The 19,214-nt window shown below is 29.8% G+C and overlaps 1 protein-coding gene across 5 annotated transcripts in view; it reads left to right on the forward strand.

The window, feature by feature from the left end:
- The window catches only part of LOC129980881 (protein madd-4-like), a 323,844-nt gene extending 305,320 nt beyond the window's left edge, over window positions 1-18,524 (forward strand). For 2 of the 5 annotated variants that reach the window (XM_056091330.1, XM_056091331.1), the window contains exons 22-23: window positions 10,962-11,109; window positions 14,006-18,524. In XM_056091330.1, coding sequence (XP_055947305.1) covers window positions 10,962-11,109; window positions 14,006-14,127 — 270 coding nt within the window. In that variant the 3' untranslated portion in view covers window positions 14,128-18,524. Of the gene's footprint in view, window positions 1-10,942; window positions 11,114-14,005 lie in introns of all 5 variants that reach the window. The other 3 variants (XR_008785271.1, XR_008785272.1, XM_056091332.1) reach the window with 3 other exon arrangements.
- Window positions 18,525-19,214: the final 690 nt, after the last annotated feature.

A 19,214-nucleotide genomic window follows, 5' to 3' on the forward strand; every position in this document is an offset into this window, starting at 1 on the left:
ATGTGAACGTAACGCAGCTTTGTTTACTGTTAAAATTCATGAGTGATCTTAGCCGTTTCGTTGTAAATTTGTATCAAATTTTGGACCCAATGGGTGAAAAGGAAGACACCCAAAATCCTCAATCATTTTTCTTCATTGTCCCTCCTTTTCTAATGTGTGATGAAGTGAAAATGAGATTATTCCTGGTTTTATCATGGTTTGACTGAAAAATTCATTTTATCAGTATCCTTTTATTCCCAAATAACGGTTGTATGAGATTAAAATAATTCAAACTTTATATCAACGCATTATTTAGATTTCAGTTTATTGTCTTCGCGATTACAAGGTTATTCAGTTGAAAATCGAGAAAGAAATTCAAACGCTATCTTTTAGTGCAGAATGGAGGACTAAATAGGCAAGACAGTAAGATTGGATGATAATCGAGCCACTAAATAGATCTTTTTGGCTAAACCATTTGGTACTCAAAAACGAGAGTAGACCAAAACTTAAGTGGATTGACTGCCTGGAGGAAGACTGGAAAACGATAAAATAACAAATCGGTAAATCTTAACCTAGAACAGAATGACATGGAATGGAATTATGTTGAAGGCCAAGGTCCATCTGGAAGGGCGCAGGGCCATCCATGTCCCGCCAGCGAGGAAGGAAAAAAAAAATCTGTAAAAACAAACTTCCAAAAAATAATCTTAACATTGGACGACAGTCGAGCTGCTAAAAAGATCTTTATGGCTAAACCATTCGGTAGGCGAAAACGAAGGTAGACCAAAACTTAGATGTATTGACTGCCTGGATAAAGACTTTAAATTAAAATTAAAGTGACAAATCTGAAACCCTAATATAAGAACAGGATGGAATGGAATTCTGAAGGAGGATAGGGCTGATCCGGGGAGGCACGCCAATAAAGAAGAAGAAACAACTGTAAAAGCAAATTTCCAAAAATAATTCTTAACAGCGTTAATAAAATATTCTATATAATAAATGCCAATTCCTACAAAAAATCTGCAAATTTCTCACCATCATTAAAAAAAAGACCTGAAAAAAACTAGAATTTCAACCATGTGAAGAATATGTTCAAGCTCACATTTTGCCTTAAACATTCGTCCGCGAGGGCATTTATGAGGTCGACTGAAAATTGGTAAAGAAAATGATTTAGTCTCGCACGCTTCATTAAAAACCGATAATCTGCAAATTTCAGCAATGGTTTTATTTGTTGTCGCAATATTTATATGCAATTTCATAAAAAGAAGTTCGTATATTAAAAAGTAGATTTTTTTAAAAAATCCCAAATTTTTCTGCATGATTATTATGCATAGAATGTAAAGATTTTAATCAAGTTACATGAAATTAAATACGTGACAATGTGCGAAAATATTCATTGCGATCATAAAAAAGTGAACCAAGCATTTCACTTCCTGTAGATGCAACATATATTTGCCAACAAGAAGTCTGTCTTGACGTCATGAGTGATTAACTAGTCACGTGACAGATTATTGTCAAAAGAATGAAGCTTTTTATAGGCGTCGAAGGTGTTCATTTTGAACAAGTCTTTTAAGCATTTTAATGGATTATTTGATCATTTTTTCAAAATTTAATAAGTTAATAAGTCCCTCATATTCAAATGCATTAGTATTCCCACCTTTAATAACCTTTGGTAATATGTATATTATCACTGAAAAGGATAACGAAAGACTTGATCTGAATATGGTCTAAGTTAATAAATTTGCCTTTTAATATATTAATAAATTTTACAGGTATAAAACTGCAACTGTGTATACTTATAGACGTGTGTAAAAAAATCATTTTTCTCATTGACATTTTTCCCTATGCAGGCTGTGAAAAAATTTTCTGTAACTTTTTATATTTAATCTGACAGAAACCAAAGGGCTGGAAACAGGAAACAAGGCGCTCTTCAAACAGGAAACATCGGCTCGCTCTTTCTCTCCCCCCCCCATCTTGCTTTCCCCTTCTGCTTTAAAAACGTGAGATAAATAACATCCACAATGGCATTGTTACCCTTTATATATAGCGAAATACTGTCTGTCCACGACAAGAATACTGCTAGACAATCGTCTATGTTTACGGCGGGCGTTATAGAAACAGGTTACTTTAGGAAGAATTCATTTCGCAGAGGTAGAAATTAATTCAAGTTTCTTACGTTGGCACGTTTAGCGCCGAATTGGCGATATTTGGTATTATTGCATTTAATTCTTGAAAACAAATTTAAAAATAATTCACTAAGCTGAAAATGATTTGCATACTCGGAATATTGAAAATATCCGATATTCCTGTCATATGTATGCAAAGAACAAAACAAATCAAATAGAAAAATTTGTATGTACATTAATCGCCTTCATTTCATTTTTTAAAAATTTATGTAAGTTATTAATATCAAATTCTCCGCAGCAAACGCGAGGTAATCTGTCTAATTTAACATAAAAACTATAACATAATTAATCGTAATTATTTCATAATTTTTACAAAAGGTTGCTTTCATTCTGTTATAAAGTAAAATTTTCATTGTTAAATATGCTTGAAGCCTTTCCAAATTTATATTTATTTATTTTTCTGATGTATATACTATTTCCCGAAACACAAAATTAACGATTACCATACTATCAATTTTCAGATTTTTAAAAATCAAACTTTGATTTGTAACTTATTTTCAATATGCACGAGTTTTATAAAGCATAATTAATTTCGCAAAGTTTAGATGTAAAAGTATTCTGCATTTGAAGATAATTCAAGTGTTCCTTCGTACACGTGTCAGATGTCCCGGACTTAAAGGAACCCAACTAAATAAGCTCAACCTCGCTTGACATTATATTCTACGAAAATCGCGGTAAAAGTTTGTTTTTGTATTCCAGATTACCATTTATTTATTTCCCCCGGCTTGAAAAAAAAAAATACAATTATTTCAAAGAAAATTTTTTCTCACGAACTGTCAATTCAATTATAATAAAATGATAAATGAGCTTTTCCTTTCAATGTATATCAGTAGTCATGAGCTCGAAGCAATAAAGGATCCAAATTCCTGCATGCATTTGATCATTTCAGGGTTAAAATTCTTCACTCCCAATATTCTTCGCATTTCTATTCAAAGTCCATCAATGCCGTTTGAGAATACTTATCTGCTACCGTTTTATTATCACAATCAGTGCACCTGAGTTGAAAGAAATCTCGTTAAATACTTTAATCCTTCTAACTCACATTAACGTGCATAAATTTTTAGATTCTTGGAATCATAGTTAAGAAGGAAAGCTATTGAAACAACAGGGAGGCGAGAAAACTAGCCTGAATAAATGACTTTTTCGTATTTTACTGAAAAAAAAAGTAATGCGCTACCTATAATATAATATTTTCTTCATACCATTATATAGTTGAATAATATTTCGCAATAAAAATTTAATAGAATTACTTCTTAACAATTGCATATACTCATTCAATTCCAGAAAAGAAATTAAATCGTTTTAATCTCTAAATATTTTTATATAGCATAATAGAATCCCTTTTTTTAATTTCAAAGTAATTCTTTTTTTCTTTTAAAACTATAAATGCAATTTCTCATAATTATTATTTAACACTAAGAGCAAAAGGTTAAAACATTTTTTTTCCCATCTTGACAATGATTGTGATAGGAGACAACTGAATTAATTATACCTGTAGATTTAAGGAAATTATTCAATAATTTCGATCAAAATAAAATACTGAATTGTAAAATATACTTCTTTAAAAAATAATGAAATTCAAAGTTCTCTGCAAGAACTTTTTTTTAATAAATTTTCAATACACTTTTCAAAAAAAAAAAAAAAAAAAATTCAAAATCAATAATCAATTAATTTTACTTATACAAATAGCTGAGGATAATTTGCTTTAAAAGTTTCAATTGCTCATTTTTTTTTATAAATATGATCTGAAATGGATTTCTATATTTTCCAGTTCCATATATCGATCAATTCAATAGGTGGTCTTATTTATGTTAAAAAGTTAAATTCTAATTTATGACAATTATTTCATTAAATTTCAATTTATAACATTAAATAAAAGTTTCTGATCCAGAAAAAGCTATATATATATATATATATATATATATATATATATATATATATATATATATATATATATATATATATATATATATATATATATATATATAATGATATTTTAAATTCTGATTTCAATTTAATTAATTTCAAAGGTTTTATCTTAATTTAGCCCATAGTAACGTGCTTGTGGTTTTAAAGTCTCTCCTTTCTTAAATCGAAAAGGCATTTTAAAGGATGTCAAGATTTAAGAGACAAAAAAAAATATTAAATAATGAAATGCAGTTAATATTAACCAAAGAAAATGATTAATTAAATATAAAAGAAGTAAGCTAAGCGAATATAAAGATACGTGCAACTGCGACTAAAGCGAGAAGACGAATGAGGAACAGGTTTTCTTTTATCGCTTCACATTGACGCCAAGAAAAAGAATACTCCCCAGACTTCTGTCCGATTCCACCCATTCAAAATGGATCGTCCCTACCGGAACCTGTTTCTATAACGCCCGCCGTAAACATAGACGATTGTCTAGCAGTATTCTTGTCGTGGACAGACAGTATATACATCAGAACCATTATTTTTTATCAAACGCGCACAACGTTCACTTCGGCTCTAGCTCTTTCGGAGGGCCAAACCGAATGGATTTAATTAAAGGTAAAGCTGTTTTATGCAGACTGTTCTCTAGCAATATCGAAGAAATGGATTTAACTGATTTAAAAGTGCTTGTCCGGAAACGTAAATTACTTTGGCACCTTGATTAAAACAATCCGAATGAATCATTCAGGTATGTTAATAAAGTTAATTGAAGCACGGAATTTCTTTATTAAATCGAAAAATGAGGAGGATAGTGTTACAAGTACTTTTACAGAAGAAACCTTTGATTTCAAAACTTACACTAAAAGTGAAAATGTTTTATTCTGTTCATAATCTGCGTCACCCCTCCCCCTTATGGAACCCCCGATCCAGAGCTGGAATATAATGACTATCGTTGGGGTAAATGGGAATGCAGACAGCGATTAAAAAAGGAATACCGTCAACAAATAGAGGCAAAACAAAAAGTAGAAAGGGGGGAAAACGAATATAATGATTCCCCGTTTGACAATGAATTCTTTCTTCCCTCCCCCAAAAAAGAAATTTGCGTGTCGGACGATATGAGCGATAATTTAAGATCAGCTGGTAAGTTTTTTATTCATTTTTCTCTTCAGAGAAATATGCACAATGCACTGATATTGCATTCAAGATCGATTCGATCGTCAACTTTCCTATTTTGGTTTGTACTGCTTAAGAACTAATAAGGATTTGATTTGTGTGCTAATACAATTGAAATCTGATTACCGATTGACTGATATAAAAAAAGGAATGCCAAAATATTTGCCTTAGCCCTTTAGAATTATTTTATGTAATAAAATCGCGATCAGATCAGAAGAAGGGCAAAGAAAAGTATGGTCCTCCGAAAGAAGAGGCAGTAAAATTTGAAATCAAATGTCCCACACCAGATGGAAGTTAAAAAATGAACTATAAAATGATAGTTGATTTTGCATTAGCCAACGAAATTAATAATCCGTATAAACTGATGTATGAGTACTCACTACTAAGTTCTGGCTGCGACAGAAATTCTTCTAAAATAACCAATGAGCATGAAAATGATCATGTTGAACATTTAGAAAATGCTAAAATTTTTGAATATATATCTGATAAAAAGCGTGTCATTAATGAATGCAGTTGAAAGTGTTTTTGCAAAACTTTTGATTGAAAGCAGACTTGAAACAAATGGCCAATATATCAACAGAAGATACAATGATACTGGAGATGATATTCAAGACAATTTTACTATTTATCAAGTTGGTAAAGTACTATTGTTCAAAAGTTATACCCTAATTTTAAAGATATTGCTAGAAAAATCTTAAATGCTTTTATTAAAGGAAAACCTAGAGAATGGTACGTTGTTTTATAGGGTGACTATAAAAGTGGAAAAACAACATTCGCAAACGCATTTTGTAGCTTTTTGAAGGATTTATTATAAATGCGAAAGTTGGCAAAGGCAGCTTACTTTTTTTTTTATCTCGGCCAGGCAATTGTTAAAATGTTCATTTTATTCCATGACGTTAAAGGTAGGATTTATAGAAATTCACATTTTTAATGCCAGGGCAAGAATTTTCGAATTCGCATGATTTTCGCCATCATATCGATGGTCATTAAGAGATACAATTAGAAAAATAAATAATCAGCCGTCCATTTCTTAGATATTTCCATGCGGAATCTTAACATGCAACAGTTGTCAAATTTCCCGCAGTTTAGGGAACGAATCTTATGGCCTTATGAAATGAAAGCAAGCCTACTATATAATATCACATGATGTAGTTTCTAAGAAAAATATTCTTTCTAAAGAAACTATTCATTGGTTGCATATTGTACATCATATATTTGGATATCTTATTTGATGAAACTTACAAGCAGAATGAATAGTTTAGGCAATAAATGTTACACTTTTTTGGGACACCCTCTACTCGTGCGTAATTTAAATTGTGATGAATAATTGTCATGAATAACAATGCATTTTATTGTTTGCGCAGACATTATATTTATAACATTAGGGAACTTATTATATGTTATATAATTAAAAGCATTAGATACTTTTAACTTTTGTGTACTCAGCAGATGTTTCAAATATTATTATGAAGTGAGAATACTCTTTACCTGAGGTGGAAGAGGGCTATTAATTTACAAAAACTAGTGAATATCCTTCCTCATAAAGTTTCTGCAATAATTGCAGGTCTTTATCTACAGGATAAGCAAAGCATAGAATTGTCTGGATTCTTTTAATGTTATAATGTACATCAAGTTGTATAGCGTTGGATTCTAATGTTTGTGTAAATAATGTGAATGACGTAGTAAAATTTATTGTTATTTCATTTACAGAAATTCAAATGATGTTATCACATATTCTCCAAGAGAGTTGTTTTCATTTACTGAATGTAATTCTATATCTTTCTTTTATCTAGAAAGCTTTCATTAGCAAATGCAGATGCATATGTTTTGTAATTAAATCACTTATCATGGAAAAGAATTATTTTATTTAAACCAGTTGCTATAATAATACAAATAAAAATAGCATAAACCTCAAATTAATAAAATAAAAAGTTTTTTAATTATCTACTCATGAAAATAAACGTTCATAATTGCATAATAAATAGTTGAATTAATATTTTTTAAGTTAAGATATTATAAAAATTGAGAAGTTTTTTTTTTTTTTTTTTTTTTTTTTTGTGTGTGTGTGTGTGTGTTTAACTATAGTATCAGAAGGGATTTTTTAAATAGCTACATTTAATATAATTAATTAAATTTCGTTGTAAAAAAATCACACTCAAAACGCATCATCAACAAATCGCACAATGAACAATTAGAAGACGCATATGATGCGACAATTCTAAGTAAAGATTTCTAAAGAAAAAAAAATGGGACTGGAAGCAATGAAGGTCAATTTAGCTATAAATATAAGCTTGTTTTGAAGCATATTCTATTTTACTTTCAGTGTATTAGTTATCACACAACGGAAACTTCACTGATGTCGGATTACAAAATCACTATGAGACATGTAATCATCTGACTGAGAGGTCAGTCGATTCCTATTGGAAAAAGAATTTGAGATCTGAAAGCAACATGGACAATCTAGGACAGGGTTCCCACAAAAGATTCCCTCATTTTAAAATTAAATAAATCAACAAAATAGAGATAGATGGATGAATCAATGAAACCAGTAATATATTTATTTTGAAAAAAAAAAAAAAAGTAAAAATCTTACACAAAAAAATTCAAATTAGTTACAAATGTTGCTAATAGATGGTGCTGCGTACTTTTGATGTAGATTTATCGCATGAAATTATCTTCGGACAATTCTACTGTGGAAATTTGAAAGGAGATAAGCATATTAGGGGATAGACCAAGCGCTTTGCGGTTTTATTACTTTCTCGTATGCAAACTGTAAAGAAAGTATTGTAATTTTCAATAAAATCGATCTCGAAATTTAGACGAATCGCCACGTTTTAGGCCTCCCTGAGTTCAAAAACACATTTTTGGCTTTATGTCTAGTCTTTGTGTGACAAAGACAATTCAAAATGGCATTTTGCTAGAAGGATGGGATTTTATATATAATCTCGGTATCAAATCTACGGATGTATATCAAAGAGTTTGAGCAAAATTTATTTAGAGAAATTTTGTTTGTCCAGTTGTTTAAATATAAGTTAACGCGAAGGGAGCTAGGCGTATAAAATTCTATACGCAAATTTCTCATCTATAGTGTGAAATTTTGAGCTAAATTCCAACAAATATTGAGTGTCTGTTGGTGTATACCTTCAGTAATACCTCATGTAAATACCATAACTTAAAGGCGCAATGACTTAAATATATCAAATTTGGAAGGTCATTTGCAGTTTTGTGCCAATTTTTGGCTTTAATCGATTGAGAAGAAACGTGTCTGAAGCACAACCTCATTTTTATTAAAAGTAATTTAAGAAAGTTTTGTATTAAGATTCGCTGTGAAGGAGTAATTGATGCAGTAGATCCAAATCTTTTAACTTGCGATTTAAAACCACATCAAGCACCAGAAATATTGTTTTTTATTTCCCCAAAAGTTTATTTTCCCCAGAAGTGAACAAAGAGAAAGCACAGTAATAGCCAAAATGATGACTGCAAGATGGGTCTGTGAATCATGTATGTCCAGTTCCAATCAGAAATTGCAGAAAGTGAATAAAAATGTCATTTAAATAAAATTCATAATAGAAAATTTTGGTTAAACATTAAAAGAAAACTGGATATGCATTTTATGCAGAAAGAAATAAAACTCATATAAAAGTTCATTGTGTTTATATAAAAATATTTCTAAAAAAATTAACATTTAATTGGAATTACAAAATCATACCTGCTTTATTCCAAATAAATTTATTTAAGATAATAAAAAGTAATAAACTAAAATTAAAAATGAAATAACTTGGAATATTTTGAAATGTTTAAATATATATGTCTTTCAATTCTTAAAAAATAATATATTTCGTTTTAAAGATGTTTGACGCATTTATATTTTAATGTATATGCATAAAATAATTTCATAACCCTAAATGAATAATTCACAAAAAATTTCTAATCAAACCCATAGTCCCCTTAAGACAGTGTTGAATGTGCGATTCCCTTCATGAGCTGGAACATTCGCTTGACATTCATTCACACATTCCGTGATTTGCCTCATTATATATTATTTATCAACTGTATCCTGGGGTATTTATCCCATTTTCTTTTAAATGTCAGTGAAGTATTCTGATATTGGGAAAATGTTATCGAAATTTAGAAATTTCAAGAGGAAATCTATCAAGAAATAACACAAAATTAGGATTATTATCATAAATATTGAGATTAACATATGTCCTTGGGAGTGAAATGAGTTAATGCAATGTATCTCGCGTCATTAAAATTCCTTATATTTATGATAATAATTAAGAAGTACTCCGTATTACTTTTCTGTTTACAGTTTAATGAAAATATTTGTCAGGTTATTGCTCACCAATGGTTAAGACATTCTGTCGCCTTTTTAAAAATGAATTTACTAATTACTATTGACATTGGAAACATTTATTTGCGAAGATGAGCAAAGCGGCAATAAAATAATCTCCTTGACCAACGACTGGAAATAATCCGAGATATCTAAATGAAGGTAATTTTTTTCATATTAATTCATAGTTTCAAGACAGCAGTTTTCAACAATGTATTAATCTTACGAAATTCGGAATAAATATAATTTGGTAATTCTGCAACTTATCTCCATACAATGTTTGATAACTTACTGGTAACAGTAATAATACTGAAACGAATGCTATTGATTTTTACGTCCAAATATACTAAATATAGAAAAAAGTATTGTAATCGTCAAAAAATTCAAACTCTATGTCTTTACGAATTTTTATGCTTTAGACTTCTCTGAGATTGAAACATACTTTTTAATGTACGGCCGTTTCACCAAATTCGTAAATTTCTGTTGCAAATTCCTGTTCAGAGCAATGCTCGAAGTCAGCTGATAGCTACAAAAGGAAGAGAGCTTAAGGGTTAAAATTTAGTACACGGATCTAACACCTATAGTGTAGATACCTACCAAATTTGGAACCACTTCCAAATAGGGGTTGACCATCTGTCGATCTGTATTTTCAGAAGCACAAGCGCGATAGCTCAAAAGTGCAATGACTGAAATATATCAAATTTGGTATGGGATTTGGTGACTACAAATGAAGTTCTGTGACAAATTTTGTTTTTAGTCGATAGGGAGAAACATATCTAAAACATAAATTCGATTTTCGGATACTATTAACTACATGCCAGAGATTAATCGCTAAAACATTGGCTTAGAACCACACGATAGGTTCAATAAAAAATGCTAAATTCACACCAAATATTTCTTAACCATTGTAAACTAATGCCACGTAAGACGGTCTTTGAAATAATATCTTTATTAGAAAAGTTTTTGGAAAACCACTTCATTCCATTCCACACTTTTTTATGTCGTCAAAACACGCATATATGGATTATTTTCACCCGACGATCATTTTATTTAAAGACCCCTCCCCCCAAAAAAAAACATTTCTGCTTATTTAGAAATGCTCATTCATTCATTTGCTGCTTACTTAAAAACGCTTCTGCATCCGCTTGTTTTTGTTTCTGTCAGCAGCCATCTGCTTGTTAGCCACACAGCATAATGACTGCACAAAACCAAACATACGCTTGCCTCTTTCTTATTTTTTTTCTCCAATCTGCCTTGTGAATGGGGAGGCGGGAACCAATTGAGATGGCTTGTTGTAAGAGATTTAGCATCCAGCGTTGTGTTGGTTTTTGATTGCAACATGTGTGTTTCTTTGTCTGAAAAGCCTGCTGTCTTATGCCCAGTGCACGGCCACCTGCAGTCGCCAAGGCTTCCAGAGCCGAATTCTACAGTGTGTCTGGTACGGGAGCTCGAGACCTGCCGGCAATGCCTGCCGTGATCAACAGCGGCCCATTGTGATGCGGCCCTGCAAAGGCCCGCCTTGCCAGTCGAGTGAGTAAGTGCTTGCCTCAGTAGCTTAGATTATTAATAACATATGTGTATTTTCCGTCATGAACTCCGAAGTACAAACGCAGATGATGAACATAAAATCATACTTTTATTTTAAACACTGGAGTGGAAACGTGACGACTTCATCTTATACTCTAGCTGAGATTTCGCCAATACAATACGTGTGCACACATGGAATCACTTGAAAATCAGAGGCAAACCCTGTAGTCCGTTTAGAATTTCCTCAAATCCTGTGACCCAAATTTTTCTTAGTATGAGTCAGGTTTAACCACAAAAGAATTTTGAATACCCCAAGTATCGTCAACAGCTTTTTTTTGTTTGTTATTATTTGAGTGAAATAATAAAAAAGTTATATAGGATTATCATATTTCTTTTTTTTTGTTACCAAACATTTCTTTCATTTTACAGCTTTCTAATAATAATCTATATATCAATATTATTTTTAAAAACATCAAAATTCATGCTAATTGACTAACTGTGGTGTAGGTGACAAATTAATTGAATAACCCGATATCCCACTGAAGGATCACAGCAGTGACGTTGCCTTCGGTGTTAAATCTAATCTTTTTTAAGTTTCTTTCATTCAAAGCAGAATTAGGTGAGGGAAAAAATAATTGTAGAGCAATTTTAGTCAACAATGTTTCTTTGACTTTAAAATTAGGATATAGATGAAAATAAGAGTTTTATTTAATTATAAATCAAAGGGAACTGCTTTTAAATTAAATATCTATGAAAGTTTTGAAATACTTTTAGTAAAAAAAGGTTTTGTTTACAAATTTTGAAAAATATTAAAAAGCTGTAGACTAGCTGCAATTCTGGATTTTAAATCACATTTTTAAACACCTTAAAATAAATTTTTGATCTCATTATAAAAATAATTGAAAATATACCCTAAGACTTTGCATACTGCGACTGTTTTTCAAATATCTATATTTTAATGGCCCCCATATTCATATTCGCTAATTAATAATTATTAATAACAACCAGGGTTGTAAGAAGTTATTCTGGATATTGTGTATTTTTGGACACTAAAAGTAATTTCCGAACTTGCTTTTTCTAGCATGTATTTAAATTTGGAGGAAAATAAAATTCAAATGTCATAAAAAATGTAAGAAATAATTTTTAAAAATCCTTATCTTAGGTTGTTTAGAAGTAAATGACTTAGTATGCTGATGAAATATCATATATTTTGAAAACAAAATGTGTGAAACTTTGATTGAAAACACTTCTTATGTTTTTAGATTCAGGGAAAATAAACAAGCGGATGAATCATCAAAGATGAAAAAAATTTTATAAGCTCAACTATATAATAAAGTCTATCGAATTGCTCTGAGTAGAGATGATTTTTGTGGTATTCTTTAAAAATTAGACCATTTCTCAGCAGCAACAAAAATGTGTATAGGTCGAAAAAATAGGATCTTTTTACCAAAAATCACTGTCTATTGACAGATAATAAATTATTTTCCTAAATTATAATATCAGAAGATATAATATTAGAAGATTATAAACATTTATTTAATGATACAGTTAACTTCCGTATAGACATATTATATCTATAGTCAGTTCAAGAATGGAATAAAACCCTTATTTAACACAGCGTAGTAGATGGTTTCGCTTGAACTTAGGCTGTAAAATTCCTATATATATATCTGAAGACAACATAAAGAAAATAAACTGACAGCGGTATGGAATTTTAAATTTCATTGTTTTAAAACTCAATCAGTTTGATCTTAAATCAATTTGGTTTGACAAAATTGTGGAGTTTTAAATTTTATTATTTTAAGCCTCATCGGCCGCTGAAATAAACGCCATCTGTTAATTTGTAGATTTTCTTCGAGATGGAATTGAAATGGTCTGCAATTGCTTAAATTAAGTGGTGAAAAAGACGTGCCACACTCGTCGAGATGCTTTTGTCACTAAATCGGCAACGACGTACAACACACGTCAGCAGGCACTTGTCGCAGAAGTAAAGTTATGTTCGAGATCTGTCGAGTGAGATTGGTTGCCGAACTCAGGTTGCAGAAGCACAGTCAGGCGAAAATGAATTCAATTAGAAGATATAAATCTTTTTCTGATTTCTGTAAGGTATTCTGATGATGATTAGGTGTGTGCCAAAAGTGGCGTTACGCCGGTAAAAAAATATATACAATTTAAATAGATGTTAAAGGACTAGCCATTCAATAAAATCTTTCATACGCATGTGTACTAGAGGCAAAAGAAGCTAAAGACAGCCAAAGAAAAAGCAGATATAAAAAGGAGTGGAGAAGGTCTAAATGGCTCAAGCAGAAGAGCTTGCATAATATTCCACAGTAACAATATCATTGAAACATAATTAGTAAATAATAAAACTTACCAATAGTCAGTTTAAGCTTTGAAAACGAAAAATAAAAATTAAAGAATTTTTTTAAATAAAAAAAGAAGATAAAAGATAAAGAAGATACTTTGTGTGGTTTCGTTTCGAGTTATAGTAGGCTGTTTCACACGCGCACCTATGAATCTCTTGTCAACGCAAGTAGTTAAATAAACGCAAATATAAAGAGAGAAAAAAAAATAGAAAGATAAAATAATATTAAAAATATTAATGACTAAACTAATTAAGGAAAAATAACTAAAGCAAACTAAGGAATTCGAATAATTTCAAAATCAATTATTGTTGCCAGCAGAAAGTTCATTCATGATTTTCCTTCGTTATTTGGTAGACTAATAGATGTTTAGCACCAGTCATGTCGAACTCGTTACTAAGGAAGGAAGAGGGGGGAGGTGGTACTTTATAAGGACGTCTTGTAAATTCGCGGTACGCATGAGCAAAAAGAGAGAATTTTTCTCTTAAAAGCTGACTCGAATTTTCATACTTTTTATTGCCTTCTTTCTCTTTCAGACGGCAACTGCACTGACCGCTCCAGTTACTGCAGCTTAGCAAAAACCTTACACTTGTGCCGCCTCAGTCGCTACCATCTCCAATGTTGTGAATCGTGCAGAACTCGGGAAAGTAAAGGTTAAAGACTTTTCAAACCTGAAGCGGCCGACTGGACTCAACAACAAATACATGTGACTTATGAAAATATATATACATATATATGTATACATATACCATTTGTGTATAAAATTCTTGATGGATCCAAAGGATTTGATCACCTTAATTAATAGGGAAAAAAAGAACGATTCTGGACTGTTTCAATGAACAATTTTCATCAAGAAATAGCGATGTTGAGCAAGGGTTGCCACCGGATTTTTTACGTAAATATGGAAATTGTTACATCATCTCTTCCATTGAGTGCTTGGGTGTTTTTTACAAGAATTATTCCTACGTGGAAAAAATGTAACTTTTTATATAAATATTTAGATTTTATGGGGAGCGCCTCGTGATTTCTCTCAAAGGTGTAAAATTCTAATTGCAAAATTCATAAGCAAAGTCATTCGAATATAGGCTTAATATCAGTTTTAAACTTGACAAGTTAACGGATCTATTTAATTATTGTAATTAATGTAATGACTTTATTACTTAAAGATGGTGCTTTAATGATCCTGACAGTTTCATTTCTCTGATTTTTAATAATATGAAAGAAAACTTTAATGAACGTTTCGACTCTCTTTCTTTATAATAATTAAAATAAAAGTCATCCATCTATATGCTTGATCAAGAATGCATTCTCTACTCCCAATTATTGCTTGACAAATGTATCTATCCGGAATAAATGCAAAATTTTAAAGTTATTAAGTCCATTTAACAAGTTTTAGAAGTTAACTTTTAAATTCAGATGTATTCACAGATTAGGAAAATGTCTGCTATTTTGAATTTTCACATTCACGGTTTGTCTCTGAAATAAATTCGCTTGTTGATGGTGGCAACCCTGGTTCGGTCTTAAATTCTCCACTTTCTTCAGTTTCCTTACTGAACCTGTTAATAGTCTAATTGCTAACATCAGTGTAATTGTCTTTGGTATTATAATTGCAAATGTTATTGTTGCGACACAATTTTCACCAAAGAAAACTCACAACTTTATAATTTAGCTGTCCTCTCTCCTTTGGAAAATAATTTCATTTATAGTCCATATGAAATACTATTCTATTTTTGATGTTATGTTGCATAAAATGATAAATGGTTGCTGTCGGTTGCACTTATCATTTTCTTATGAAATTATGAATTAATATTCTATGTTCCCTTGCTGATTTCAGTAGTTTAAGCAGTAAATAAATATATGATGATCGCATTATAATTTTTAAAACAATTGGATGGAGATTAAAAGAAATTGAATTAAAATGGCTGAAGCATAGAATACGTATGATTCAATAGAATATATATAAACTATAATGCGACAGCTCTATCTTTTATATCCATGTAAAAATATTATTTGTAGTTTTAAAATAGATTGAAATTTGTTTTTATGATTGATTTTGATTTGTTTAATGGTAATTATAGTAGCTGTACTGTTCTTTGTAAAAACCTAAGAAAGGTAGCAATCGCGATTAATTTTTATTACATTTAAACTTCATTTCTCCTATAAGCATTAATTTATATTTTAAAATTCTCATCATAATAACCAAAAATTAAACTTCCTCGGCTATCAAAACTTAAATATGTGTCATTTCTGAAAATTTGAAGCGTAAAAGTGGCTGACGTTCTAGAAATAAGTAAAGAGCAATACTAGGAAATAATTTTTATGGACTATTTTATTTAACAAATAAAGTAGTCCAGAAAATTCATTCATAAAAAAAATATTTAATGAGACTCACCCAATAAATAAGATAAACTGATCATTTTTTAATTATATGATTGTAATTATATGAATTGGCTAAAGTGTATATGAAATCGCTATTGAAAACAAATACTAGTTTCTTTTTAAAATGAAATTTTTTATTATTTTAAAGGTGTCTTTAAAAGTCTTTTTTCCAAACAATGAAAATCTTGTCTCTTTTTTAATTGCTACCTTCCTTTCTTATGGTTTTTATTTGTAATTTTTTACACTATATATAATATATATTTAAGGATCAATGAATATTCACGAAATAAAGTGAATAGTTTTTTATTTTATCAACCTCTAAGCTTACTTTTGTGTTTATATAATGAAATTATTTTGTTTTTGCAACAATCATGCAAAGGGAACTAACTCAACTCTGAATCTTTCTTCAATAATAAAAGTAAACCGATTGTGCGTCAAATGCGCGTGGACGTTAAGAAAAGCGTTATCGCTTGCCTCCCAGTCAGATCTGCGACTCAAAAGAATGAGTATATATTCGTGGCCTCTCATTAAACACTTTCGTTAATAGTTTTAAATTAATGTGTATTTTTTATCTTTTATGAATTCAATAAATTTAAATGGTCTTAAAGGAGTCAAAAATGACATTTAGCTGTTGTAATAAATGATATTTTTAAGCTATTTGATCTCTTAGAATTTTCTTCACCACCCTAATATCTTAGGCAATTAAATTTTTATTGTTTTGGATAAAGAACAACCGATACCAACCACTGAAAAATTAAATGCTGCTCATCACGAATGGAGCTTGAAAAGACTTCAAAATAAAAAGATCCTTTCCCCTTTAAACTTTCCAAGCTCTACTTGCTGATGAATATTAACATCAACTTGCTGTTTGTGAATTTTTTTTTCAAATGAGCTTATAGTTAATGACATACCTCACCACATGTATCTGAAACATACTATTTAGCATTCCATATGTTACTTTCCAATATGAGAGTGTTTCATAAAATGTGTATGGGTTGTATAAACATTCCATTAGTAATTGTGAACTTTTTTCATATTTAAAACTCTTCTCATATAAAAGAGAACACTAGACAGGAAAACGAATGCTTTTAAATTGCTTCTCTTTTCCATTTTGAGCTAAGTGTAGATTTTTTATGATTTGTGAAATGATTCTTAAAAGTTAAATGTTGTACTAAATGCAGACAATCACAAAATTACGCAATCGTTTTGTAAAGGTCATCTGCTGCCTTTTGAACAAAAAGAAAAATGAAAGAAATTGCACACGTTTTACTTTTAGTTGGATCAACGTAATTTGGTTTTGAGATTTCAAAGGGGGAGAATGTGATAGTTAATGTTGGAACATATCAAAAATTCAAGCTTTCGAACTAACTTATTCAAAGCAAAATAAGCTGTGTCTTAAAGAAATATAGTTCAGTCTGTCATATCATGGCTTATGAACGAACTATTCGCTTCTAATCAATGTACTTGATATATTTCCGACATAATAGGCTTATTTTATTATTTTTATATAATTTTTATTTTTGGCAGTGTGTACAATTTACAGAAAACCATTTATTATAAGCAAATATAATAGAAAAAATAATGTAAAATTTTCTTAATTTCTAAATGGACATTAATCAATCTAAGATGCTTTGCACAAAGTATAAAAAGATTAAAATATATATTTAAAAATTCAAATCAATAATGGTATTTCCATCAATAAAACATGTTAATTTAAATTATCAGTATCTCTTATGGAAAAAATAACTTTTGTTATGAGAAAATTAAATCATATAATATGTATTCCGTTACCCTTCTTTTTTTCTTTTTGTAAAAGAAAGTTTCAAATGTTTTTCTTAAAATAAAAGCATTGTTCTGCTTTTCCACTTTGCAACATTTTTAAGTAGAAAAATAAAATCTGAAAAAGTAATTTAAAATTAGCAGTTGCATATAATTATCCTATCATTTGATATTTTTAAATTTACTGAAAACGGCGTAAGAAATACCTAGTATATTCCAAGCATAGCAAAAATATGAAATTATTTCTAAAATATTAAAAAAAATCTCTTAAATTGATTATTTTATTTAAAATTTAAAACACACACTGCCTTTTTAAAAATAAATTTTAAAAATTATGTTTTAGCAAACAAACATGTAAAGAAACCAAAATTAGTTATGTTTTTTTAAATCGCAGCCTCCAAAACAAGAGATTCAGAGCAGAATTCTACGAGCGAAGTCTTAAATCCAAACTAGAATGATATTTTTAATCCCCGGATAATACTGCACAGATGTTTTATTGTTTAAAAAAATTCTTCAGATTTTATTTAAGAAGGCAAATAAATGACCAATAGAATTCCAAATTTCATGAATTTTTATAAGAGTTTTCCATAAATTCACGATACGAAGCCGAATTATGCATCTTAAATCCTACCCACAATGCATATGAAAATATTTTTAAGATGGAATTTGCTTGCTCATAAACAATTAAAATTTTAAAGAAAATTATAAAATAATCACGAAGTATGTAACATTTCCATCACAAAAAAAAGTATATTGTTTGTTTTTATTTCATATTAATTTTTTTTTTTCTTGCGAAAAACATGGTGTAAAACTTGTTCATTTTTAGTTGTATGTAGGAATTATTATTGTGATGTGTGCTTTGTATCAAGATCAAATAAAAGTTTCTTGATGTGTTCTCTCATCAATAAAATATGATTAACATAATTTACAAGGATTTATTTTTCTTTTATCTCTGCGAAATTTCGAGAATGGAAGCAAATATATACTACTACTCTGCTGATATATTAAATTTTATGAACAATTTTCCATTTGCACAGTGAAACTGAAAACAATCTTCTTAATTCTACCAATAAAAACAGTAAAGAAAAACGACTTCTGAATTTTGGCTACTCACAATTTTATTTCTGATAAATATTGAAAATAATAATTTTTAAAAAGTCGTTCCGAATTATTTCGCACCACTTTAATAGAGCAACCTAAATTAATTTTGGAGTTGTATCATCACAAGACATATTGAGATCAATTTTTTTGTTTTGAATACCGAAGTATACGAGTACATGTTCATGTTGACATATACAAAGTATGAGAAAGTGTTGTAATAGTCAAGAATTTCGTTTGACGAATCCGCATGTTTTAAACAATCCTAAGTTCAAAAAACACATTTTTGGAAAATCGTCATTCCTTTTCTGACAAAGAAAACTCAAAAACGCTTTGAGCTATACAAATGAAATTTGTTATACGTTCTGTATACTAAATTTCAGATATCTATCAAATTTTGAGCAAATTTATTCTGTGGAAGTCTGTAACAGGATTTAACGTGATAACTACGAAACGGAGAGAGATGGATTAAAGTCGGAACTTAGATTT

The sequence above is a fragment of the Argiope bruennichi genome, chromosome 8 (assembly GCF_947563725.1).
Source record: "Argiope bruennichi chromosome 8, qqArgBrue1.1, whole genome shotgun sequence".
Taxonomy (NCBI): domain Eukaryota; kingdom Metazoa; phylum Arthropoda; class Arachnida; order Araneae; family Araneidae; genus Argiope; species Argiope bruennichi.